Source organism: Python bivittatus, unplaced genomic scaffold, assembly GCF_059951505.1.
Source record: "Python bivittatus isolate LINGU-HERP-01145 unplaced genomic scaffold, Pbiv_v1 ctg000440_np1212, whole genome shotgun sequence".
Classification (NCBI taxonomy): Eukaryota; Metazoa; Chordata; class Lepidosauria; order Squamata; family Pythonidae; genus Python; species Python bivittatus.
In genome coordinates, this window is record NW_028277063.1 from 5,326,858 (window position 1) to 5,354,836 (window position 27,979).

Here is a 27,979-nt window from a genome sequence, read left to right on the forward strand (position 1 = left end):
CATCAGGAGGGGCAGGGTTAATGTTTAAACCAATGTTTCTTAATCTTGGCAGCTTTAAGATGTGTGGACTTCAATGTCCAGAATTCCCCATGGCTGGCTGGGGAATTCTGGGCATTGAAGTCCACACATCTTAAAGCCATCAAGGTTGAGAAACAGTGGTTTAGGCCAAGGAGTCCAGTCCTAAAATGGAATCTGGGAATTAGACTTTACAATCTGATTGTTTCTGCTTCCCAAGCAGGCCTCCAAGTGGGTTGCTGTTCAGAGGTTTTGGTGGGTCATTGTGTTGTGCAGGAGGATTGTGTGGGCAGGAATATTAGAAGGATAGAAAAGCACAGTATAAGTTTTGAAAAATTGCATCAGCGTTCTATTTTGTTTTATATCTGCAAATAATCCACTGGAAAAGCAGACAGCAAAAAGCTAAGCAGCACATGATGGAAGAGAGGAATGTAGGGATCAGCCACTGCTATGAGGAGGTGATTAAAAAGGTTGGTAAGCGCTGGCCTGGATAATTAGCTAAGAGCAATTTGATTCAGAAGAGTCAGGGTAAAAAGGGAAGGAACAAAAATGAAAGAGAAGAGAATTGATAGAAGATTTTTGATGGACAAATGATATAAACCAACCAAACAAAATCAGGGCACATAAAAAGCCATAGAAATCAGGTCACGCTATGCTAAAGTTGGTTTTCTAGATAGTCTTTAAGCTGGTGCCAATGACCGTACTGGCCAGGATTGATGGAAACTGCGAACCAGTCCATCTGGAGAGTACTAGGTTGTGGGAGGGTAGCAGTTGTGGTAGGCTGCCTTAGGGGAATTGTGATAATCATTGTCTATACATTCTGGAATTCATCATTCTAGAACGGAACACCATTTTTAATCCTTTGTGGCTGACTGGCACTGTCATGGTTACCCATTGTTCAATAAGAAAACAGTAACCTGTTTGGCAACCCTAGCCCTTAACATTAGATGTACAAATGCTTAAAGCAGCTGCAGTGAGTTGTAGAAATAAAAATATTAATTAGCAGGGAGAAAGGCAAGTGAAGTAGCAACTTCTGAACTCAAGCTGATCTATTCCCTACAGGATTTTTTTTTAAACCAGCAGTAATGCAACCTAAGTACATTGGGTATCTTCGTGGAGTCTAAAAAGGCTGCTTTGCAAAATATATTGGCAAACACATTTTTAGGATTCCTACAGAGGATAGAAAAGTGTGCTGGCCATGCTCCACTGGGAAGATGATATTAGCATGTCAAAAAGGCTGAAATCTCCAGATAAGGTAAGTTAATTAAAGGAAGAAAAAAAAGAAATACTTGTTTTGTTATTTAAAGTGTAAGTACATTTGGGACACTCTGCATGTAAAAGGCTTATGTAGAAACATGACCACTGTGTTCACATAGTGTACTAAGACATGCTTTTTTGTAAACCATAATTTCTTGAATAAGCCTAGTAGTTGGATTCACACATGACACCAAGTCATAAGCCCTGGTTTACAAACCATTATGGGTTCAAAGATTATACCTAGACAAAAAACCAGACATGTTATGCTAAGACATAATGTGAACCCAACCGATAACAGTTTATAATGTTATGAATATGGTTAAGAAAGTAGTTAGGTATCTTTCTCTTTCCTTATTCATTTCTAGAATTTGGAGTTTCCTATCAAATAGATCAGCAGTCAGGTTAACAAAAAATATATACTTTAACACAGGGTCAACCTCAGAAAAGCTAAGTGCAGAATCTAAGTAATTAGTCACCATGGATTTTTAAAGGGTTAAATAAATGAACTGAAACTACATTGATCACTGCATCTTAGCCCGGATAGCTAAGGGGAAATTCACATATTCAGAGATGGCATGCTTCTGAATATCAGACTCTAGAGGTCAACAAGAAGAAAAAGCAGTCACCTTAAGTCTCTGCTTCTGAGCCTCTTAGAGACACTGATTGGAAAGAATTATGGGGTTGTAGTCCAATCCAGCAAAATAGCTGTAATGTAGATGAGGGAAGGATGCACCTGCCTTGATGAGATATAGTTGGTTAAGTAGGCAGACTAACAGCTGATGACCACAAGATAGAAAAGTATAGATGACCAGAGACTTCAGTATTAAAGTCTCCTTTCAGACTAATTGGCTCCTTGTAACATCATAGAAATCTATTGTTTTCGTGGCAATGAAATGTGTTGCCATTGCCTTCTTTTGAGATGATTTTTCAACTTCTTACTAGATTGTGCAACCCTGGGATTTCATGGTGGGTGTCCCCTCCAAACATTAATCAGCCTGACATTATGAAGCTTTTTGAGATCAGCCAAATTTGGCTAGACACTGCCATCTGTTGTGACCACTGAATAGTTTAAACACTGAAGCCTAGGACAGTCTTTCCCAACCTGATGCTGTGCAACTCTGAAATTCATGCTGAATGGGGATTATGGGAATTAAAGTATAATAATAGATAAAGGAAAGCTGATGTAAAGAAATTCAGATGGGCATTTCTTGGACATTTAATATTGGGTGTGAAAGTATATGCAACTGGTCTGGTACAGACTTCCTCATCTCTCCATGACAATACATAGAACATCAGGAGAGCCCTGAATGAGGTTGGCCGCAGAACTGGGAAGAAATGTCTGAAAATTGAATGGAAGCACTTTGTAGGAGCAGCATTCATCTCACAGAAGACGCCTCTACTGTTTTTTCAGGGATTCCTCCCTTCCATCACAGCCAGCGGGATTCCTTGATACAGCATGTAGCATTTTCCTGAGTCTGCAGAAGCTTCTGTGGGAAGAAAAAAGTGGGCTATTGATTTATAGCTGCCTGGTTGCATGAAAATTCAATCTGAATTGCCAGTTATGCCAAGCTGCTACGTGCATCATGATGCTTAACAACTTATATGATGCTTGTGTTCACACATTCTCATTGGCACATAATTTCTGCATCTGCTTGTGTGGACAAATTTATATACCTCTCCTTATTTGGGGGTCTCAATACTCTTATACATCTTCATAGAGAAAGGCAATTAGTATGCTCACATGTAGGTCACTGAACACACTCCTGCAATTGTCTGTTCCTGTTTCTTGCACATCCAAGATCTCATGCACAGCCAGAGACATTGGGGGACCTAATTATACAAGTGCACATGTACCGACCTGGATTTCTGAAGCTAATCACTCTTATATCCACTTTCTCACTTTGAACTACAGACAAACATGGTGTAGGGAAATGTCATATATAAAGGCCTACTCGCACAGTCAGTAGGCCTTTATATACCTAACTGCAAAAGTCTCCATAGAGAAGACTCTTTGCCAGCTGCAGGACCTGGAGACTTAAGTCAGACAAAGCTGATTAAGCAAGAGAGAATGTGATGCCGTTTTTTGGTGGGAGAGGGGGAGGGACCATCAACTGCCCTCCCACTGAGCCAGCTGCAATTTGAAGGCAACGTCAGAACTGGAGAGGAGAGAGAAAGAGGGAGGGAGAGAAAGAGAGAATGGAAAGGAGGGCAGGATCCAACTTGGATATCTGAGATTTGAGGACTGGGGTTCCTGGATACTGTAGGAAAAAGGTAAGTAAAAAGGGATCCTGATCTCTTTTGGTGTTGAATGTCATTCTGTTGTATCGATCAGTTGGCTTTGTTTGCATTCCATACCAAACGGCGGGATACAAATATTTGAAACATGTTTTTAGTGTGCGTCAAAAGTGTCGGAGCACACAGGGCAACAGCGGATTCTGGAGCTTTGTAACACAGGGAAAAAAAGAGAAAAAAAAGGGCAAGGACTCCTTGCTTCAAAGAGAAGTGAGTTGAGTCTAGTGATTTAGAACAGATACGCTTTCAGAGTCAGAGCTAAAACTGCTGGGTCGTACGCGAAGGCATATAAAAACTATTTTGCAAGATATGCCTAAAGATCTGTTTCTTTCTTTTTCCCACTTCCAGTTGCAGTTGGATCCTATTTCAGTGCAGTCGTCTCCAAGACACACGATGTAAGTTATGGAGAGCATTCTCTGTATGTGTGTGTGTCCCTGTGAGGTTTTATTCATGTTAATCTCTAAGGAGGCTCTGTCCTGTCCATCTTGGGATAACAACAGATGCCTGAAATGGACAGCCTTGCTATTACCTTCATGCTTTTAATCCACATTCTTAGTCTCCAGAGGTCATCTTTTTAAAAGACCTCTGCAGGCAAAACCAGTTGAGCTGTTGTGAAGTCTGCCACCTAAGATAGAAATGGGCAGATTTCAGGTGTGTAGAATCTGCTGAGCTTTTTACTCAAATCTTGAGATCTACCATGTGGAATCAGATACAAAAACTGTGGCTCAGGCAAAGAGACTCACAGTAAGAATAGGGCACTTTGGAGCATATGCAAAATTCCAGTCCAGTCAAGTTGGGCTAATTTTTTCTCAGCAACCTCATGGGCGGGGGGGGGGGAGCTTTTTCATTGTTATTTTTAGACACTGGGGATTAAAAATGTTTAATAATTGTCTAGAAATTATCCAAGAAATCTAGTAATAGGTCCCCAACTGCTTCCTAACCACCCATGCCCTCAGAATAAATGTAATTGCAATAATGTCCTACACCAGTGAATGTATGTAAACCAGGTAATGTATATAAACAAGAGTTAGACAGTTCTTCAGATTCAGTATGATCTTTACTGCCTTGGTAGTGGTCCTCCAAGACTTCAGATAATTGATTGAAAGTGTGTTCAAATACAATCTTAGCTTTTTCCAGGTAGGGCTAGGTAGGACCATTGTCTGAGATCTTGTTGAGCTCTTGATAAGACTTTCTCTGCTGTGAGGTGAAATACTCCTCCCCAGTCCCTGACCTAGTGGGAAAGTGTACCATCATGTAATCAGCTGTTCCTATGGCCAATCCCTATCATGTCTCTATTGCCTCTGTCCCTAGTCACCTGACATCCCTCCAAGGTAATGGGTGACGAAGCTCAACAGATTTAGCCCTCTAGAAGGATGTCCTTGGATGGTGCCAGAATAAGAAGGAAGATCTAATGCTGTACAATCAAGGACAATTTGAGGCATTGGTGGAGAAAAGATGAAGGAAGTGTCAAGGGTCACAACAGCAACAACAACAACAAAGTGTTGCTAAGGCATGTTTGTGCTGCAGCTGGATCCATGTGGGGAAAGGCCCATGGACAGTGTTAACAGTACTAAGCTTGGTAACCAAGTTTGACACAGCATAAGGCAGCTTTGTATATCTTTCTAACATCTACAACCTGAGATCTTTTACTGTGATTACTGAGGGTAAAAGCTAGGGCTTTGGGCTTGACTGGCTAAGTTAGGAAGAGCACTGGACCAGAAAATAATTGCCTCGTCTTCTGCTTTCCCTCACCAACTCACCATTAACCCACCCCAGGAAAGAAACATTACAGTCTTATGCTTTTCTCCATCCTGAGTTCTTTACTGATCATGAGAAGTCTCTTAAAGCATCAGCCTTAGCTTCCAATTTCCTGCAATTGTTGATCCTGTATTGCAGGGTTCCTCAACCTTGACAACTTTAGGACAGGTGGACTTCAACTCCCAGAATTCCCCAGCCAGTCTTGCTGGCTGGGGAATTCTGGGAGTTGAAATCCACCCATCTTAAAGTTCCCAAGGTTGAGAAACACTGCTTTAACCACTGCACCAAACTGGCTCTGTACAATAATTAAGCTGCAAAAAACCCAGTTATTGTACAGATGATGATCCTTGATGGCAAAAGAGAGTTAAAAGAGTTTCCCCCATCTTGTCAAGCTCTTGGCAGCTACTTCTACGGAAAGCAAGATCCTTCCAGGGTGTCTTTTCACACTATGCATTAAAAGAGAATAAGATCAAGTTACCAAAGTCTTAGCAACTGGAATACTTTCACTTTTAGGACCCATTTTCTCTCTTGACTTATTAAGGAAGGCAGAAACCTTTTCAGCCTTTTACTGATGGCCTCTGGATGAACTGGCAAGGAGGCTGTTCTCTTAAATGACAAGCAGAGGCAGCTGCCAGAGGGGGGCAGGTCAAAAAAGTCAGGGTCACAACCAAAGGATCTAAGCTTCACCCTTTTTATGTGCATGACATGAATCTCTCAGGCTCTGAACATAACATTACCGATCACTTTGCTGTCGTCTAGCGGTCTGTAGGTTTTTTGCAGCCCAAATGTAATAGACCTATGCTTAGACTAGAATGGCTTGGAGCAATATCTGTGTGGCCTACTTAAAATAGGAGCACTGAATATTTGTGATAAATATTCAGACTAGTCATTAATGTTAATGTATGATTAGGACCTGATTTAGCACGCAGAAAGCCTTTTTAATGTTAGTGATTTCATTCTTCTGTACTGATTTTCCCCCCCAGCATCATGGAATCCTCAAATACATCCACTCCTGGAAGGTAAGGAAGGTGACAACAATGACATGTAGTGGGAATGGATGTTTAAATCTGTTCATGATAGTGACCAGAGTCTAATCCTATCATATCCTGGATACACAAATGCAGACAACCAGTAATGGGCAGCAAAAAGTTGGGGTTTTCTGTATTCCTTTGGTGCTATTTAGTGATTGTCCAGATTTTTGCAAACCTCGGTCTATGTAGTACAGGTGGTCCTCGTTTAATGACCACTTGTTCAGCAACTGTTCAAACTTGCAATGGCACTGAATGAGTGGTACTTGCAACCGTCGCTTGAAGTTCTAGCTGTCCCACAGCAACCCCACGGTCATGTGATTGTGATCTGGGTGCTCAGCAACCGGCTCAGATTTCTGACTGTCGCAGCGTTCCATGGTCGCGTGATCACGATTTGAGACCTTCCCTGCTGGCTTCCCACAAGTAAAGCCAACAGGGAAGCTGGCAGGAAGTCAGAAGTTGTGATCATGTGAGTCCTCGCTTAAAGACCCATGGTGATTCACTTAACGACAGTAACTGGGGACTACCAGAACTGCTGTTGCTAAGCAATGTGGTCACGTAACGTCACGCTTTATGACCACATTGCTTAGCCTTGGAAATTCCAGTTCCAATTACTGTCATTAAGCAAGGACTACCTGTACTTAATGTTTTGAGAGCAGCTGTGGAAATTAGGGAAGGAAGGTAGAATAGGTGGGGCCACGTCACGCCTGTGAGCAAGGCTGAGATTTTCCATTGGAAGGTTCTTTGAAGGACTCAGTCTTTATTTTTATTTTTAAACAGTTACTCCTATTTTAGCATCAAGAGCTTTCATTTTTTCTGTCCATATGGTGACTGACTCAAAATGCAAAGAACAAACTTCTGCCATCTTATTGAAAGGGAATAGCACCTACAGTATCTGCTTTTTCTCAGACAAGGCTGTGCATAGTTCTGATTGGCTGGCCCTTGTATGAGTCATGAAGCTGCTACCCACTCAGAACAGGTTTCAAATAGGAATAATGTGCCACTTTAAAAAAAAATGCAAATAATACTGAAAATCAAATCAAATTGGATTGCCAGTCTGAAGTGATTGGCATAGGAAGGGGTTCAGGAAGATCCGTTCTGATCTGGAGGCTGCAGATTGCATCCATTTTTGGAACAATTGTGGGCCAATGGATGGATGGTCAAAATGAAGACTGCAGGTGTTTTCTAGTACATCAGTAAGTAGCTACAGACAAACAGTAGAAGAGATCAAGTAGGTCTCACATATTATTTATTTATTACATTTCTATCCTTCCTTTCCTCTAAAGAGTTATAAAACAGACCGAGTGGTTCCACCTTCCTGGATTTTATCCGCAGAACGACCTTGTGAGGCAAGCTTGGCTTCGCATCACCTAGCGAGCAACATGGCTGGACAGTTTTTTCCCAGAGGCCAAGAAGTAGAGTTTGGATAGGCCTCTTTCACAATCTCAGGGCCACAACTAAAAAGTCTCTGCTCTTCCCAAGAATGGTGGAAACGTCTTTGGGAGATGGAAGAGATAGTAACAGAATGCCAACTATTTTTGCTTTAGTGGTATTTGATTATAACTTCCACAATACATTTGCTGTATATGTACTAAAATAATATGCCAGTGTTTTGATAGGGGATTTGGATGCCTGTTTATCTGAGGAACCGCCTGCCTCTGTTTCTGCCCATCCAGTGAGATCAAGCAGAGTGGGTGCACTCTAGGTCCCATTCATTAGGCAGTGTCGTCTTGTGGGACCCAGGAAGTGGGCCTTCTCTATCATGGGGCCTGCCTGTAGAATGATTTCCCCTGAGATCCACATGGCTTCCACTCTGATGATGTTTGAGAAGCTAATCTGGCTATTCTCCCAGGCTTTGGGGCAGGGTAATGGTTGAGTCCCTGTTAAATGGTGGTTTTTTAGTTTATGTGTTGGTCTTTTTTTACTTTTTAATTATAAGCTGTCCGGAGCTGTTGGGAGTCAGGCAGCCTATAGACCAGTGTTTCTCAACCTCAGCAACTTTAAGCTGTCTGGATTTCAACTCCCAGAATTTCCCAGCCAGCATAGCTGGCTAGGGAATTCTGGGAGTTGAAGTCCACACAGCTTAAAGTTGTTGAGGTTGAGAAACACTGCTATAGACTGTATAAATAAACAAATTGTTGCCCCACCTCAAATAATTGCACTTTGCCCTCTACTTCAGTAAATATTGTGTCATTAGAAGTTCACATTAATTTATTTCACTTTTAATCTAAACATAATAACACAGCCTGGCCTTGCACTCTTGTTCAGTGGAGTTTTAGGATGGGACATCTCATTGTTGTTGTTCTTTCTAGGTTAGTAACTCTACTTATGCTTTGGGGGCTTCTCAGTGCTTTGTACGTATTTTGATTTTATACTAGTTTTACTGTCAAAAGGACCTTGACTCCTGACTTTTTGTGAGGGCTCTGAGATGTCCCTGGAGACAAGAGAATGACAGCTTAAATATGCAGCACAGAACAGGTCGTCTCTGTCTTCTAAGTCAACATCCCTGGGAAGGATAATCCTCCAAAGCTCATCCATCATACATAAGATTTAATGGTTTCAACCTGCTTAAACACATGATGCATTGAACCAGCCTTTGCTGATCTTGCATCTAAAGATACAGAGGGGCCACAACTCCTATATCTCCCATCCATCACAGGTAATCATGCTGACTGGATGTGATTGGGATGGTAGCCTCAGGTGTCTGAAAGACACCAGGTTGGAGAATAGAATGGAGAATAGTGTTCAACTAATGAGCTTTGGGTGGAGAGAGCATTGGGGGGAAGGATGTCTGGATACAGGCTCTTTCCCCAGCCCAGACATGGATGTCTTTTGAGGCTTTTGTGAGGTCACAAAGTCCCTGCAATGCCATGGCATTCAGAATCTTTGGGAAGCAGGTAATCCTGGGGGCTGACCCGTCAGCAGGTGGGGCTGCCCTGGAGCTGGCAGAGTGATGCCACATCTCAAAATGTACCAGAATCTGTATCGCCGCCTCCGTGCCTTCTCCAATTCACCTCTTAACACTGGTACCTCTTTTCCTTCTAGCAATGGCAGTGGCGAGGCAGCATTGATCCGGAAGCAGAAATTGGAATTCCAGGTATCTTGGTGGGAAAAGACTTTTCTGAGGCAGATTCTGTGGTGTTATTGGGATTAGAAGAAACAGCTCTTGCTGTGGAGAAACATCTGGCACAATGAGAGGTGAGGTGGGTAGGCTAAAAGCGATGTGGGACGATGGACGCATAAGGGACATGATGTTGTCCAAACGAAAACTGCTGGTAAGGTGCAGAACACTTAAGTCTGTTTGTCCTTCCATCGTGTTGCTTGGAATGGTGTTTGAAAAGCACAGGCCAGTCCTTCTCCTTGTGTGCGGAAGCTTGTTGCAGGGGATTTGGCTCACACCTTCTAGAAATGAGCCTTCTCAAAGATTCTGGGTTCTTTTGAGAGGAAAGGTGATATATAAATAACACAATTAGTATGAGCAACAACAACCTAATAAAAATAACACATCTTAGTAAGGAATATCGGTTCAGGGCTAGGGGGTAAGAGAGACTCATGGGGCATCTTCTCAACCAGGTAGACTGAGATTTACCACTGGAAAATATAGCAGGGCCCTTATTTTATTTTAAAACAAAACCTACATCATATTTCCTTGTGACAAATTACCAAAAAGGAAAAGAAAATTAGGCAGGCCATATCTTCCTACAGAATTGCTTCCTGGCTAAACAGGTCTACTTGCACCTGCTCAGAAGCCAGTCCTATAGAGTTGAGAGCGGCTTACTGTAGGTACGCATGTATAGCTCTGCAACTAAGATGTAACTCCGTTAAAACATTTTAAATATCTTATTTAATGGGGTGCCTATATTTTATATTTCGCATGATTTTCTTTTCCTCTTTGCAGCAAAATGTATTTCTGTTGACAAAATGGCAGTTTCCTATGGGATGGATCGGCTGCTGATGTGTCACTGAATGGCAGAATGGGCATTTAAAAAATGAATTATGCGTGCATATTGGTAGGCACATAAGTAGTACTTTTTCCTTAATTACAATCTCTCTGAACACCTTTTCAGCGCCGTATCATTGAAAAGAAGCAACGCCGAAAACGCCAGGAGCCACTTATGGTTCAGGCCAATACAGATACCAAGGTGAAGGGGTGCCGGGGGAGGCAGAAACCTGAGGAACGCATCCCACTCATGGAGTCTTGCAGTGAGCACAGCCTGGGCAACAGTGAGTATCCTTGTTCTTTCCTGCCTTGTGTTCTCTCCTTACAGAGCTGCTCCTTCTCCTCTGTTGGGCAGGGCTAGGGGAGCCCTGATTTACTCATACCTACAGATTTGGAGCTACGCTACGGAGAAAGACGATTTTGCACTTTCCGAGTAATGTCACCGTTACTCATCTTTCACTCCCAATTGACCTATGTATCATTTGTGTCACTAATTAGCCATAGCCTTACCCTTTTGCCACTTAAGGTGATTGTTTTGACAAGAAAAGCTAAATGGTTGGCAGAGTCGATGAATTTGATGGGTAAACAGAATAAAAGAAAAGGTGGTGAAGGAACAACGACAACTATTCAGGAAAATATATGCTATGAAATAGTGATTATTTTCAAGATTAGTCTTAAAGAGTTTGGAACTGACATCCTTTGAATATTTTGTTTTAATCAAGAATCAAGTATCTTTGCTAATTTGTTACTTTTGGTTTTCTCCTCTTATTTTCTTCCAGGTATGATTTGGGGTTATTATTTGTGATGGTGGCACCAGTCTAATCAGATTGGATTAAAAATAGTGGGCACTGTTGTATCTTTAATGAATAGTCTCCATTTTGGTATTAACTTTTAAAATGACTGCTACAGTGTTGCCTCTTCATTTGATCATGAACACCACTTTCCTGAACTGCTTTTAATTAGTTTTTCACTTTGGAGTTGTTTTTTTTATCAGGAAGCTTTGCAATTTAGAAAATTGGCTCAGAGACAAGTGTCAATGGATTTATTTTTGTTGGAGAGCCTGCCCTAAGTAACTGTATTACAATTATTTGTATTCTAGACATTCAATTCTTATTCCAGTCATTTGTAGAAAAACATTGGCTCAGTAACAGTAAGCAGATTTCATATGTGTGTGCATGCGATATATGAACTAGATTGCTAAGGTGATTACATTACTCAAATATAGGGGGCTTTTGCCCTCTACAATTTCTCATGAACCTTCTTAACTACTAATTTAGAAGGCTGCAGTGGCATGTCAAGACTCAGTTGACAAAAGACACTGTAAGTGACAGAGGTCAATATCTATGGGCCCATCTGGTGATCGCGGCATACAGAAAATTGTTACTTGGAATATAAGAAGAGTAAATAGTGAAGAGCATGAATTAACAAGTGAAATGAAAGAGGTTCTAGGTTTAGCTATGAATGAAGAACCTTTTGCATATGTCAGAGAATATGAATTGGGGTCATCTCAGTCATTGGGAGGACATATGAAAATAAGAATCCATAGGCTGATGATAGAGTTACATGTTATACCCTAGTGAATTGTGAATACAGACACATGAATTTTGGAAAAAATGTGCAATCTTCTGAATCAAGGTGATCCAGAGAAAAAATTATCCTGTTGGGTGATATAAATGGATGTGTAAGAACCAGAGTGCAGAGAAAGTGATTGGGTCCTTTTCTGACTAACACATTTTATTAAAAGGGCCAAGCGAGCTGCAGTTTTGTGAGCTGCAGTTCACTTCATCAGATGCACAGAGTGCTTAACTGATGTAGGGTTAAAATTGGGATTTCCTCCCATCCCCTCATCCCAAATTAAATCCTACATCAGTCAAACCATTCAATGCATCTGATGATGTTAGCAGCAACTCATGAAAGCTTTCAATTAAATTTGTTAGTTGGAAAAAGTGCTACCAGAATCCTCTTGGTTTTTAAAGGGAAAAGTAGTGAGAGTGAATGCAAAAACTACAGGGAGACAAGTTTGTTAAATGTGCTTTGGAAGTTGTTCATCAGATACCTGATTAAAAGGATACAAAAAGTTACAGTGTGCAAAACTGGGGAACTGTAGTGCAGCTTTATGCCAGGCAAAGGCTATGCAGACCAGATTTTTGCTTTTCAGTGGATCATTGAGAAGTGAAAAATGTGAATGAATGTGAAAAAAAAGATTATTATACATATATTGATGTAAAGAAAGTATGTGACAAAATTAATAAGCTTGAATTTTATGAGACATTTTACACAAATATGGGGTTGAAGGTTTGTTGCTGAATGCAATAAGTGTGGTATATGAATGGAAGAGTGCACAAGTGAAAATAAAGGCAATGTTTGCAAATGGTTCGATGCTGAGCAGAGCACAAGACAAAGATGTGTGATGTCTCCTTGGTTGTGGAAACATTAGAAGTGTGTTGGTGGGGTTGTAAATATGCATGTGTTTTTGTAGCTGTGTAGTGTTTTTGTACACTCAGCTGTGTAGCTAGCTGAGAACCCAAGTGGTCTGCACTGAAAGTGAGATTGTATGGTGCACTGAGAAGCATAGATCTGAAAATTAATTTATCAAAGACTGAAGTAGTTGTATTGGACAGGGAAAGTGGAATGAACAATTGTAAGTTATATCTAAATGGCAAAAACGCAAGAGCAAGTAAGTTTGTTCCCACAAACTGAGTGGCAACTGAAAATTCCCATGAGGGTTACCATCTCTTTACTGCAAAAATCTGGACCATCTCTAGATAGCAGCCAAGAGATATAAAAATGATAACTCTTTGCTGCTATCTCATTATCATCTGGCATTTTGCAGTCCAGATAGGGTAGCCGTACTCTTCTTCCAGGTTTCCATTTCCTTGAGGAATGGAAAGCTGTAAAGGAACAGGCCTCTGCTCGGAAGCCCATCCGACCATCATTACTTCAACAGGTCTATCTGGGCAAGTTGCCAACATTATTGGGCTGATATGGTCTATGGGTCCCATCTCTCAGAACCGTATCCAAAGCCCCTTGGTACTGGAGCAATTCTTCTCAGCTAAATAGAAGAGGGGATGGATAAATGAGACTAGGGATCAGGCTGGAATTTTTAGAGAGTAAGAATTAATGTCTAACTCTTTGTCTCTCCAAAGGTACAAACAACCCTTTCCTTGTGGAGTCTGTTCCAGAGGCTCACCTCGGTGTCCATATGTGGGGTAACTCTATCCAGATGAGCCGGTCGCACAGTGGCCAGGGGGAAAGCCAAGCAGCTGGTCCAGGTAACTCAAAATTCTGAGCCACCAACTCCAAATGTCCTACAATGGCCTCTCCTAACTTGAGATGCACCAGTTGCATCTGCCAAAGTTTCCAACAAGCCAAAACTGTCTTACATTAATCATTTTATTTCTTCTTTCCACTTATTCTCTGTGCCACCCTTCATTTGAAAAAAAGCTTCTTGGGGCAGGTGAGACCAGGATAAAATTATAGGGAGATCAGCTTGTATATATGTGTGAACAAATCTGGTATCACAGAAACCCCACAAGCCTTCGGTGGCTTCCTTTTACAGAAAATGAATTGTGGGTATGCGCTGTCATCCCTGAAATATCTCCTTGCATCGAAATAAGGCACCAGTACATACCAGTATGTTCTTTTGAGATAAGCTCCATCCTGAAGTTTTTGATTTATGCTTGGAATATGTGCGTTGTGGGAAGCTTCAGCAAGCAGATGGCTAATAATAAACTTCTAAAATAGAGCACAGGCTTCTGAGCACTTCAACTATACACATCTTTTGTGGAGCCAAGAGTTGCACTGTGCAAAGCTGTGGGGTCACATAAAAAGGCTCTAAAAGTGTATAGAGGGTGAAATTTGAATTTAAATATCATTACTTTTAACTTAATTATTAAACTTTAAATTTAACCCACATATCCACACCATTTCCCCACATCTAATTTGATTCCTAGGTTTAAAATAAATTATATATGTGAACCAAAAAGTGGGGGGGGGGAGAGAGAGAGAGTCATACAATTTGACTGGGTTCATATAACCTGGTAGACTAAACTAAAATTAAGCTGGGTAGTTTGTGGGTCACTGTCAGATTGTGCCAGGCATGAAAATACATCCCAGCTCTCCAGCAACTCACCTGTCTAATTTTGTAACTAGCTAACAGCAGAAGTTTCAAGATTCAGCACAGCTACTTTAGTTGCTATATTACAGGCAAGAAAAAAGATATAGGCAGAACACAGGAATTGAGCTTTATATAAATCAGTCCCAGGGTTTAAATCCTAGCCCTTTTCTTCCCACCCTTTCATGTCAACAGACTTTTAGCTGTTCTTTTCCCAACCTTGAGAGTTGGAGACTCCTCTTCCGTGTTAACATAATGGCTCTGTTTGGCCTGAGAATTGTTAGTTCCTGCCTCACCAGCTTCAGTCCTTAGAGTAAGCATGTTAGGGAAACCATATAAATCAAATCAATCAATAATAAAAAATCCAACTGTTTAAGGATGTTGTGTGAATCAAACTGGTATGTCAAGTCTATGATAATATGGCTTATTTAGATCTGGCATGCTATGTGAATATTCTCTCTCTCTCTCACACACACACATCTCATCCAAAGAGGAGGTGACAGAGAAGCAGAGGTATGGGGGCTGCTAATAGGCAACAGAATCTGGGAGAGCCTAGGGGGGCAATCCTGACTTCCTGACAAGCTATGTACAACATCTGGGGCACAGGTGGTGCATCTATGATGGGGAAGGCTCATTTTGATCCCCACAGTGCAAAATAGGATGTTCTAAAGATGTATTGGATTATAGTCAAGCCCATCTGAAGGGTGTTGGGTTGACAAAGGTTATCAAGTGTGCTCTGCACTGTGCCTTTTCATAAATGACCACAGATCCTCACACCATTCATTTCTATGCTTCTTAGTACCTGTCCTTCTTTTCACCCCCCTGAGCAGATTTTTCTGATGAGGCAGAGCTGGAGGTGGCCATTTTGGAAGAAACCCAGCCTATCAACAAGAATGAATCCATTCCCAAGAATGGCTGGCAGGCCAAACAAAGAGAAGGTGAGGCCAGGGAAGGGAGGAGTTGCTAAGCAGTTGGCACTACGATGCCATTCTCCATTGCTAAGCTACTGCATTTGGAGTAAAGCACTTGGTTGCCAAGCAACAAAGCTGGGTCAACAAGTCAACTTGTTTGCACCCGACAAGGAATGAATTCCTCCTTCGTGAACCAGAGTGACCAAAAGTGGAAGCAATGTAACAGATATCATGCTAAGCACGACGGTACCAATGGACCTCTATCTCAGTGTTCCTCAGCTGGATTTCCAAGTTTTTCTAGTCACTACAGATGTCAGGCCTAGCTCAAGGAACTCCAGGAGACCATACAGAATCAATCCAGCAAGGTTTATTAGCTACAACCCCTTAACAAGACTCTTCCCAGAATGAAACCAGTTCCCAGGCTCAGCCAGTTCACACCGATGGAATTTCTTAGGGAGGTGCCAGTTTCCTCCTCTTATCTCTTCCTCGCTCCTCTGGAGATGAAAGCACATTCTTTACTCCCCTCCCACCATTCCAGTCCATCACATCAGAAGTTTCCAGAGCTCTTGTGCCTTTTGTTAAAAGCTTCTTCCTTCTGCCCATTTTAGTTCTTCCTTTTTAGCAGGGATTGGGAAGGAAGGCTAGTGATGAATTGTCCCTGAATTAGCCAACTTCAAAGATGTCAGCTCCAGGATTTAATTGCTAATTTTCTGCTTTTAGGCTTGCTCCAGATTTAATGTAGAACAGGCTTATAATCAGCAGGAGTTAAATTAATCATGGCTAAGCTATAATAAGGATGGTCCATCTGGACAGCTCTTAGTACTATCCATCAGAAGGTACTGTATAGGTATTCTGTCTTTCTCTCCATTCATTTGATTCTGTTACATGAAAAAAGATGGAAGAAGTGGCAGGAAAATGTAGGTTGGATTACAAAAGGAAGGTAATGATATCTGGACACCCTTCCCCTCTCTAAAGTTCCCTTCACATCAGTGTTTTAAATATTACTGTTGCAGCTTTTCATAGTTTGTTGAATATCTATTCAGTAGCAGAATGTGTGTGTGGGAATGTATAATAAAACTATGGATGGAACTCTTTCCAGACATTGCCATGTTAGTGACTTGTTTAACAGAGGTGATTGGAAAAATATTTTTACATTATTCTTTTTTTAAAATCAGTATTATAGCCCTATAATGGTATTTTTAAAAAATGATTTTAAAAAATCATATGAACAAGGCCTTTCCGAACACCACCATTAACATTGCTGAAAAAGTTCCAGCCATAGGTATGATGCAGCTGCACCCAGCTTACATCTTCATCAGACCAAAGTACAAGTGGCTTCTGACCACCAAAAGGTTGCCTCCCTCCAATCTTGTTTCTGTATCTGAGACTTAATACATTTCTCCCCTGGATATGATGTCATCTTTGATCATCTACAGGACGACCAAATACTCAACGGCATGGCCAGACTTCCAGATCAAAGAGGGAAGGCTTATCCCCAAGACATGACATTCCATCTCCCATTGTGGGTATGGAAGGTGAGGTTCCTGAGCATGTATCCCAGGCAACCAAATCAAAAAAGGAAAGGTTAACCCCAGTACAGAAGGTTCCATCAATCATCATGGATATGGAAGGTGAGATTTCTGAGATATGAGTTAAATAAGAATCCAGGGAAATTGGTGGAAAGGACTATACTAGCATGAAATGTAATGAGAATGTGTGTTGGTAGCCCATGCTCCCTGTTGCAAATAAGTGGGTGCATGAAACGTGTTCTTGGAAACAAATTATCTTAAATTGTAGGAAGGCAAATTGAGATTAAATGCTAGGAAGAACAGTTAAGCAATGGAGCCAGTTACCAAGGAACATGATGGGATTCTCTTTGTTGATTCATCAAAGCAAAGGCTGGATACCCTTTCTTGGAGATACTATAATGTGTGTCCTGCGCTAAGTAGGCAGTTGGATTCAATGGCCTAAATAGCACCTCCCAACACTAAGATTCTACAGTATCATGTTCATTTGGACTACTGGCTCCAGACAGTGGAAGCGCACCAGGACATACCTTTCATGGATTCTGTAATTGTAGTGGGGAAAGAAGATGTTTATTTAAAGCTATATATATATATGAGGGTAAGGCAACTAGACTCTAAAGTACTAAACATGTAAAAATATGACATCAGAATAATCCAGAACCAGGCAGAAGGAGAAGTGATGGATTTCACATCTTAGCTCATTTAGTTTTGAAGAATGATCTTCCCAAAGAAGACCCAAAGTCTACAGACTCCAAGAAGGCCACTGGGGACATGCATAACATCGATATGCTCCACAGCAATTCTGAAAGTGAGGGGGAGTACTCCCAGGAGCTGACTATACCCCCTTCACCTATGAAGAAGCCCCGTGACTGGATGCTTACGCACAGAGGTGAGTGGTCTTTCAAAGGCTGGATGGGTGGGAGTAGTGGTTGGAAAGGGCTGATCTAGGCACTGATCAAGCATGGCCCTGCTTTGCTTTAGATGTTTGTTGTATCATGTGACTTCAGAACTTGAGTCCTGTTCCATGTGATTTCAACAAATAAACCCTGCTCCATTTTTTGCAATTGTTCTTCTTGCCCCGGTTTTAATATCTCAATTTATTATGATTTTATGGTTTTAAACTCTGGGCTATAATCCACTTAGAAATTATGCTGGTAATGAAGAGCATTTAACAAACTATAAATAAATAATCAAAATATGGGAGCCTGGATTCACAGGAAAGCAAGCACCAGGAGTCGGGACTCCTGGCTTCTCATTAAGAAGCTCATAGTCTATTTGGGTGGAAATAAAAATGAGAAAGGGGAAAAAGAGGAGATAGCTCATTTCCTCCTCCACCTTCTGCAATTCTCCTTGATTTTCCCAGGATCTCTCACCAACGGGAGGAGGAGTCTGAGTGAGGAAGAGGAAGAAAATGATGAAGATGATGAAGATGAAGACTTCAAGGATGAGGATCAAGACATTCTCAGGAGTGTCATGTACATTCAAGAAGAAATTGACATGTCTGCGGTAAGGGGCTAAAGTAAAAACTGGATGTGTTTTAAAGACCCCTTGGGAAACCTTCACCATTTCATCTAATTAACATTTACCATTATTTAGTAGAAAGGGATTTTTTTTCTTATTATTTTTCTTCCTTGAAGACTTTTCTCCCCACCATCACCCACTGCATCTCCCTCTGGCTGTTCCTCTGCCTTTTCCTGCATTTTCACCAACAGAGAAAGTGTTGACACATTTGGTAGAAAGCAGAAAATGAGTACCTTGTGAAGCAGAGAAGGCTGTCTTTTACCACCATTTAGTCCCTAGAGAGCAGGGAGAGTTCCCATAGACCTGCAACAGCTGGCATTCTATGGGTGGAAAAGCAAGTGGGTTGTAATGTAAACCTGGTCTTAGATTTTATTACAGCTTACCCGTTCTTCTTCCCGGCAGTCTCCAAATGGGGAACCGAGTGCTCCCTTGTCTCTCAAAGTGGATGACATTGAAGCATTTGTTTTGCAACCTGCCCCTCAGGGCAACACAATCCAGTGTCGCATCACACGAGACCGGAAAGGGATGGACAAGGGCATCTTCCCCTTCTACTACTTGCACCTTGAGATGGAAAATGGGAAGAAGGTATCAGAAAGCAAACAGTAATACTGTGCTTTAAAAAAAAAAAACAGTCGAAAATATGTGATTCTGAATAATTTATTTGAATTTGCATCCCACCTTATCCCAGAAAGAGCAAAATTTTCTGCTAATTATTCTTTGGAGGTGCAGTCCTAAAACAAACCAGTTGAAAAGAAGCCCAATATTGTGACCCCTTTCAGAAGAAGCATGCATTACATTCCATTGTACAGGTGGTCCTCAGTTAACAACCACTTCTTTAACAACTGTTTGAACTTACAATGGCACTGAACGAATGGTACTTACGACCAGTCCTCAAAGTTCCAGCCATCGCAGCATTCCCGTGATTGCAACCCGGATGCTTAGCAACTGGCCCAGATTTCCAACCATCGCAGTGTCCCATGGTGATATGATCATGATTTGTGACCTTCTCTGCCGGCTTCCCACAAGCAGAAATGATAGGGAAGCTGGCAGGAAGAAGTCGCAATCACGTGAGGTCCTCAGTTAATGACCCATGGTGATTTGCTTAACATCTGCCATTACTAAGCGGCACAGTTATGTGACATTGCGCTTTATGACCGCATCGCTTAGTGATGGAAATTCTGGTCCCAATTATTGTTGTTAAGTGAGGACTACCTATATATGTTTAACAGATTATGCTATTTTAAAAATATTGTCTGCTAGATGCAATGTAAATTAGGATTTGGCTTGCAAACAAGTGTCAGATATCAGAAATAACTGTCAGAACAGTAAGTCTTTCAAGGTACCCATCACACTTGGGTGATATTGTTGTTTGGTCTTTGAAAGTGCCTACAATGCCTTAAAGACTGATTAGTCTCATGTACTTGAAGTGACAATGCATTTACCTAGAAGTTCACAGCACCAGCAAGAATGCTGTCATAATTACTAATGTGAATTAATTAACTCTTGTCATGATTCCCAGCCACAGGAGGTGGCAGCACCTGGCCATCATTGGCCAATCTTGAAAAAGCTAAGTAGGATAAGACCGGTTTAGTATATGACTGAAAAAGCTAACCTGGGAAACTGAAAAACATGAAGGAGGTGGCAAAATCCTTCTGTTTTATTAATTTGAAAAAGTACATGGATGTGTCTCCTTGAAGTCACTTATTCTAGGAAGTCTTCACCTTTAATAGTTTTTATTACCTTATCCAGGCTGATAAAATCAAATACCTTGATTTATTTTAATTCATGATGTAGTCTCCCTTGAACTTACTTTCAGGAAGGTGATAGATTGTCTGAAATCAGCCAATAAAGAGAAGGGACATTTTGTTCCTGCTGAAACATACTTAGGGTGGACTTCAGCTCCCAGAATTGTCACTTTTGGCCATGTTGGTCGAGAAATTCTGGAAATTAGAGTCCATATGTTTGGAGGGTACCCTGACTGGGGAAGGCTGCCATGGATAAACCCAAGTAGCTGCGTTCACACAACAAATTAAGTCAAAGCTGAGCAAATTGTGTTTTAGTATGACGTATGAACCCAACCTGAGCAAAAGGTAGTTCTATAAAGGTGAATTTGCTACTATAACGATTTACATCTTTGCCATTTTAATCTGACAGTATACCCATCCAATAACATTGAGACAGCAATGATGGCAATTAAGGAAAAAGGCAGATAAGAATGAATCACTCTGACAGCTGGGTGTTCTCTTTCAGCGGTTCCTCATGTCTGGGAGGAAGAGGAAAAAAAGCAAGACTTCAAATTACCTTATTTCCTTAGATCCCATTGATCTGTCACGAGGTGGTGAAAACTTCATTGGAAAAGTCAGGTGTGTCTGTTTTCTGGCCTATTGAAAGCAGATGTGAGTAGTGGATAGCCTTACATCCAGTAATACAACCTTCTCTAATCTGATATCCTCCAGAAGTATTGAATGAACTCCCAGAATTCCTAGCCAGAATGACCAGGTTGGGGATTGTGGGAGTTGAACTCTAACACTCTATCCCTCTGCTAAGCATTAGAATCTCTATGTTCTTTAGTAACTTAGGTGCATGTTACCCCACTGTTTTACTTATCGGGTAATGTACATAATTACTTCCATCTTCTGAAGCAGGGATAGGCAGACCATTGGCATCAGTGAACACATTTAGATATTTGAGGACATGCTGTGGGTGCTGCTACAAAGTGGTTTCCATGGTGGCAGGAGCTTCTGCAAGGAGGGTCACTGTGATCGAAATGGTGAGGCTATTGAATTAGGCTATTGAAATTTGATGCACATTAAAAAAGGATGGGGCTTCATTCACCCAGTTGCACCCACCATTTTGACATCATTGATGCCCCTGCTTGATAGCCATGCCAGACACAAAATATGCATTTCCCAGAAGACAAGCTGGTGACATTGCTCTCCAATACAGGTAATTCTCACCTAGCAACTGCCTTGGACAGCAACTGTTCGCAGTTATGACGGTGATGAAAAAGTAACTTTGCAACCAATGCCTGCATTTCTGACCTTTGCAGTGTCTCTCTCTCAGTCATGTGTTCGCCATTACAGTCAGCAAGTGTTGTCCTATGCCTGAGTCATTTTTTCTCCCCTTCCCCCCCACAGAACAGAGAGATTGCCTAAACAAGCGATCGCTTCTTGAGCTGCTTTTCTTGGCAATGTGTTCCTAAAAACTGCTAACCACAGCTTGTTAAAGCTCGGTTCTATGACCGTAATTAGCTGGCTGGCAGCTAATTAAGACTTTCAAACTTCCCCTGGGGGTGGGAGCCTGTCAGCGCATTGCTTTCAGTGTGTATTCCCATTGTGGGCCTGCTTACTCTCTTGTAATCCCTTCTAGTGAATGTAAATACAAACATTAATTCCCCTCTTGCTAATTATCCCAGCACTGGGGTAAGCATTCCAAAGCACAGGGGAGTGGGGAAAAGGGAAGCCCTGTCACAGTCACATGGTTTCCCACTTAGCAACTGCTTCACTTAGCAACAGAGTTGCCAGTCCCAATTGTGGTCACTAAACAAGGACTACTGTAACCTGTTCTGTTTCAAGGTTGCAGACACACACACATGCAGACATAGTTACTAAGGAGTTGAAGTATTTACTACAGCTTATGCAGATAGTAATTCAAATGCCTAACTGAGAGCACTTGCCTGAAAAGTGCCAATTACTGTCCCAGAAGCAAAAGAGTAGTCCAGATACGTTCTAAGAGTCACAGAATGCCAAATTAGGTAGTCATCCAGAACAAGAGTCACAAACTGGGATACTGAACAATTGTTTCCAACAAAGACTGAAAGCAAAGCAACTACATAAAACTGACTACCGACAGCTGGCTGCAATTACTCATACCTCGCCCTTTGCCTAGTGGGGAACCTCTTCGGGGGAGTGTTGCTCTGCTCGCCATTACATGCATCTAGACTGGGGCTCTGGGGTTGCACCTCGTCATCTGACTGCTCTAGCTGAACAGGAGATGCCTGTGGCTGATCAGCCTCAGATGAATCCTGGCTTAATGATTCCTGAAGCTGACAATCCACAGGCTCAACTGGAGCAACAGCATCAGAGTCAGATTCTGAATCATGGCTCATAACATAATCCCTCTAGCTCCCTATCCCAGGATGCTCTTCATTAGCTCAGCTTTTTTTTTTTTTTTTTGGCAAGTAGACTGGCTTCTGAATGAAGTTCCTGAGCTGTAGCTACCAGTCGTTGTTCTAAAGCTGTCAATGCTCTGGCATACAAACAGACATTCTTGGAAGTTACATGGATGCTGACCTTTGGCTTTTCTGCATGCCAGATTCCCATCTTAGTTTTTATTTAAAGAACCAAAAGAGAAAACAAGTGTCCCTGGTAGCAAGGGGAGATTTCATAGATATGACTGCAGACTCCATGTTGCTCTGAGGCATCATTTTGCATCTGTCTTTTACCCACACTAGATTTATGGAGGAAATGCTGTTTGTTGCCAGTTGATCAGGAACGTGATTAGAGCAGGTGCTAGTTCACATGTTCTGTTTGTGGGCTTCTCATATTTCTTTACGTAACAGAATGGAGGATTAGATGAGTTTTGACTGATCTAGCAGAGCTCTGGCCATGCTTGCTGCAGAGTCATAGAATATTTATTTAACATGCAACCTTGCCCAGGTCTGATCTCTTCCACTTCCCATTGCTCAGTTTTCTGGTAGCAGCAGCTGATTTCAGAAGTATCTGAGATGTTTCAGACCCATGGTTGGTCAAAACTATGTTAGACAGTAAACAACTAGATGGATAAATCTGACCGCAAAGAAGGAAACTTCCAACATTCTAGATGAGGCAACCATCTGGGGTTCTCAGAAGAAAACAAAACAAAAACTCTAAACCAGGGATGTTATCTTTTTACTGGAGCAACTAACAATGACAACCATGGAAAGAGTCTTTTGGATTACATAGTAATCCAAGACAGACTTTTTGAAAAAATGATTCCAATAAAGCCTCGTTGAGGCCTTTTGTTACCTTGCTTTCAGAGAAGTGGGTGAAACCCGATCTCTCTTCAGCCAGCAAGGGCCAACAATTTACAGGAACACTCCCTATTGATTTTATCTTCTATATCTGTGAGAAGCCAAGTACACAACTGTCAGGGCTTAGAAATGGGAACAGTAAGGCAGCCATTCAGACTGGCATTAAGAAGCACCAGAAGACTTCTTCATAAATCATAAAAAGACAGCCCTTACGAGGCTGAAAGTGCCCTCCTTTCCCCTACAGTGGTACCTCGGGTTACGAACGCCTCTGCTAACGAACTTTTTGGGTTGCGACCAGCTCCGGCCACAAAAATTTACCTCGGGTTACGAACCGGATCCGCGGCCATTTTCTGCCGTGACACGTGGTCTGCGGCCATTTTTCCACCCTGCCGCGTGGTCCGCGGCCGTTTTTCCGCCCTGCCGCGTGGTCCGCGGACGCCGGAACAGATTAACGGTAATTACATTGAACCTTATGGGAAAATTTGCTTCGGGTTGTGACCAAATCGGGTTGTGACCAGAGTCACGGAACAGATTAAGATTGTAACCCGAGGTACCACTGTATCTGTGTTTTACTCCAAGGAAGCTGAAGGTTGCTAGGCTGTGCAGTTTCCAGCAGAAAAATAGCACCGTGGAAATCAATACAATTCTTCCCTTGTACTTGATGTTCTCAAGGTGGCATCGTTCTATATATATCAGGCATGGAAATACACATATGTGAAGTTCATTTTATTAATATTTGGTCCTTTACCTTCTTCCTTTGGTCCTTTCTCTCTGGTATCATAAAAGCTCAGAGGCTTTGATTGAAAGGGAGAGAATGGCCAAGGATTGTTTGCTTCCTAGTTGAAGGAGGGTGTTTTCCCACGAGGAGAATTCTAGTTTACCCATTTGCAAGTTTAGCATTTAACTACAGTACTCTATGGAGGAGTGGAGGACCTCTGGAATTACTTTTGAGTATATTTGTTGAAAACTAAGAACACAGTTTCTTGTGATGTTGAGGTGAGAAGCACATGAAAACCCTAGGGCAGTGTTTCTCAACCTTGGCAAATTTTAAGATGTGTGGACTTCAACTCCCAGAATTTCCCAGCCACCATGCTGGCTAGGGAATTCTGGGAGTTGAAGTCCACACATCTTAAAAGTAGCCAAGATTGAGAAACACTATCCTAGGGTGTGCCTTAGGTCACAATGTAAAAAGCAAAGGACCAGCCCTGAAAACTCCCCCTGACCTCCTATCTTACCTCTATGGGTGATGCAACACTATTTGAGGGGACACCCAAACATTAAGGACTGTCTTTTGGTAGCATAGTACTCTGCACCCCACTACATACATTTTCATTATCAAGCCTTTCTCCATAATTAATACAAGTTTCTTTGTTGGAGACTTTTGCTCGTAACAGCACTGCAATTTCTAGGATTTCTCGGTATAATTGATTTACTTTTTATGTTCTTTGTGGGTGCTGCTCTGTAATTTTCATACTGGCCTTCGGTTCTTACTTAATTAGCTTGGGAAGGGTGGGAGGGATGATTGAAGAAAATAAGGCAGGATGTAAGAAGCTTAAAGGAAGTAAACATCTTTTTTGCTTGTTTTCTAGATCTAACATGCTTGGGACCAAGTTCACTGTATTTGACAATGGAATCAATCCAGACAAGAAACCTTTTGTTCCAGAAACAGCCCACCTGCGACAGGAGTTAGTTGCCATTTGCTATGTAAGTATCACGGGTGTGCCAGAGGAGAGCAACTGATACGCTCCTACATGTTAGGAAAGATCCTAGTGCTAAGAGATACCCAGCCCAAAGCAAACAAACATAAAATAATGTAAAATAAAAATGAACAATTTACCACACACAAAAACAAAAGGAAAAAATACGTAACAAGAAAATACATAAAAAGAACAAACAAAACTGTAATTACAACTATGTTCTAAGTTCACCTGATTTTGTAAATCTTTTTTTTTAAGTTTTCAATGTTGACCAAGCCTGTCCGATAATTTTTTTCCAAAGGGAAAGATAATGTGGCATTTCCTGATTAGACAAATAAATAATTTTCTCAAAAATTGCTAAATCTCTGAAATTGGTCTTTGTATAGTCACATGGTTTCCCCTTCCCACCCTTTGGTCATTATTAGAATATCTGGCATTTTTCTTACTTTGATATGAATCCATGATAATCCTGGCAGGGCAACAACATTCTTAGATCCTTAGACAATTGGCCTGATATACGTTGGGACTGACTCCTACAAGGCATTTAATCTTGTTAAATCAGGTGGCTGGCTTTTTAAGGTGATCAGGGGAGGTTCTTCTCCAGTAAAATAAAAGGATATGCTGATGTATAATGGATAATCTTTTGCAGAGTTTTCCATTCTAGCCAGGAAAGAAAAAAGCATTCCAAATGCTGCACCTTTTAAAACCACCTTCCTCAACTTAGCACCTTCAAGTGCATTGGGACTGTAAATTCCAGACTTACCTAGTCAGATTGAGCACCGGGCGGAGGGGGGGGAGAGAGAGATAGTCTTGCTTTATTTGGAATGATGGGATATTTTAAAATCTGGGGAGAGAAACTATCCAGTACAAAAATATATGGCTGAACAGGAATGCTCCCCATTTGTCACAAATATGAACATTTCTCAACAAACCAATGGCAGAATTAAAAGCAGAAGTTAATAGAGTCTTACCTCCCATCCCTGTTCCCTTGCAGGAAACCAATGTTTTGGGTTTCAGAGGTCCACGGAAAATGACAGTGATAATTCCTGGCATGAATTCGGAGAATGAGAGGATCTGCATCCAACCTAAAAATGTGAGTGGTTCCCCCTGATGACTTACTGCTACTATTTTTGGAGAAAAACTGCCAGCACAGGAAATCCATAATGTTTGTACTTCTCTGCCTGCAGGAACATGAAACCTTACTGACACGATACCAGAACCGGAACCTGCAGAACCTAATCAAACTGCAGAACAAGATGCCTGCTTGGAATGAGGAGACCCAGTCATATGTACTCAACTTCCATGGGCGTGTCACGCAAGCTTCGGTCAAGAACTTCCAAATCATCTCAGAAGATGACCGTGAGTAGTGGCCAGTATTCAGGAGAATGCAGCAGGTTTTGCAAACTGGTGCTAACTATGCAGAAGTCCCATTTAGTGAGACTAAGTTCTATGTAAATATACTGTGGCCAGTTTTGCTGACAAATATGAAATTATTTAAGGTGATTAGAACAAAGAGGGACACCAGAAGGTTCTCTCCCAGTTGGGAGAGAATGAGCATCAGCATAAGGAAGTGTAATGTGTAGTTTTGTACAGTGGAGCAAATCCCCTGTAGATTTACAGATAGGTGAATCAGATTGGAGTTGGCAAGAGTTGGCCAAGAAAGGGTTAGGGTTAGGAGATGAACAGGACAGCACTAGCAGTGGCATCTGTTGGCTGCTTTGGTCCGATCTAGAACATTTTTCGTCCTCAATATGTATTGGGCAAATTATTTTCTAATAGCCCTGATCCAAACTGAGGTAAGAGTTCTGATGTGCAAGTTTCATCTCAGTGTGAACAGGTGCTGCAAACAGAGCCCCAGTCTTGTGTGAGGATTTCCATATTGCCCTTCATCAAGCTCCAGGAGTAGAATGAAAGACAGACAACTCAGGATAAGTCTGGGGAACAGTTGGATCTACTCAATAATCAGGGAAGGAAGCCCTTGGGGAATTCTTTTGAGGAAGGCTTGGGGAAATAGACAGGCATATGGGGTGAAGGAATAGAGTTTTTGGTGGATCCTCTCCTTTGCCTCAATGGTCTTTTCTCTCTTCGGCTTGCAGCTGACTACATCGTGCTACAATTTGGCCGGGTGGCCTCTGATGTCTTCACCATGGATTACCGATTTCCCCTCTGTGCTGTTCAGGCCTTTGCCATCTGTCTGTCCAGTTTTGATGGGAAGCTTGCTTGCGAGTAGAAAAGGCCAGGCCAGCTCAACCAGATTTTTTATGCCCAAATCCTGTGGCTTTGCTCCAGATAGCTTCCTGCTGCCTTGTAAAACCAGACACAGTTCCTTACATTGCCAGTATTGCTCATCTTTGTCCTTCCCATTTTTTGTTAGGCTGGATTTCCACACAATCTGTTATTGTCAAACTGGCACACACTTTCCCATTGTTCTTGCTCCTTTGCATTCCAGCTAATCCTTCTCCTTGCCAAACGATCTTAGTCCTTTCTAAAACCTTTGATTTCTCTTCCATTTTCAATTTTGATTTTTCATTGGCTTTAACTTCTCATTCTTGCCAACCTGTTTCCTCTTACACCAAATCACCTTTGAACATTGCTACTCTTGTTCAGGCTTGTCACGGCCTTTCTTGCCCTCTCTTCCCCTCCAAAACTAATTCAGGAACACTGACAGAAAAGAAACCATCTCAGAAGATGTGGAAGACAGCTCCATTACTGAACGAATACCCACTGATGAAACAGCCAGTTCTGCCAGCTGAGTTAATTCAGACCAAGGGGAGGGGCAGCCAAAGGAATGGGAAGGAGCAGCAAGATTGAAACGGTGGACCGAAGCTGCCACCCCACACATCTTCCCTCCTTTATCAGATTGCAAATAAAACTTACTCAGAGACCAAACACTCTCTTGACTTCTTTCT

General features: G+C 41.7%; 1 protein-coding gene across 2 annotated transcripts; it reads left to right on the top strand.

Annotated features, from left to right (window-relative positions):
* The first annotated feature begins 3,405 nt into the window (after positions 1–3,405).
* TULP2 (TUB like protein 2) lies at positions 3,406–27,953 on the top strand. Of its 2 annotated transcripts, none has more exons than XM_007431635.3 (16): positions 3,406–3,543; positions 3,913–3,959; positions 6,306–6,341; positions 9,396–9,447; positions 10,418–10,574; positions 13,437–13,562; positions 15,235–15,342; positions 16,752–16,946; positions 17,539–17,730; positions 18,205–18,347; positions 18,765–18,947; positions 20,613–20,725; positions 24,963–25,077; positions 26,065–26,163; positions 26,258–26,429; positions 27,167–27,953. In XM_007431635.3, the coding sequence occupies exons 3-16, from the start codon at positions 6,310–6,312 to the stop codon at positions 27,298–27,300; spliced, it is 1,821 nt and encodes a 606-aa protein (XP_007431697.1). In that variant the 5' UTR covers positions 3,406–3,543; positions 3,913–3,959; positions 6,306–6,309; the 3' UTR covers positions 27,301–27,953. The 2 variants fall into 2 exon arrangements, with proteins under 2 accessions (XP_007431697.1, XP_025024627.1); XM_025168859.2 differs by having other exon boundaries at positions 17,548–17,730.
* Positions 27,954–27,979: the final 26 nt, after the last annotated feature.

What these genes read in the sequence shown, in the direction of transcription:
- TULP2 (XM_007431635.3), top strand. Translation starts at nt 6,310, where the DNA reads ATGGAATCCTCAAATACATCCACTCCTGGAAG. An exon ending in CTGGATGCTTACGCACAGAG is followed by an intron (nt 17,731 to 18,204) that starts GTGAGTGGTCTT and finishes TGATTTTCCCAG; the next exon opens with GATCTCTCACCAACGGGAGG. An exon ending in AGATGGAAAATGGGAAGAAG is followed by an intron (nt 18,948 to 20,612) that starts GTATCAGAAAGC and finishes GTTCTCTTTCAG; the next exon opens with CGGTTCCTCATGTCTGGGAG.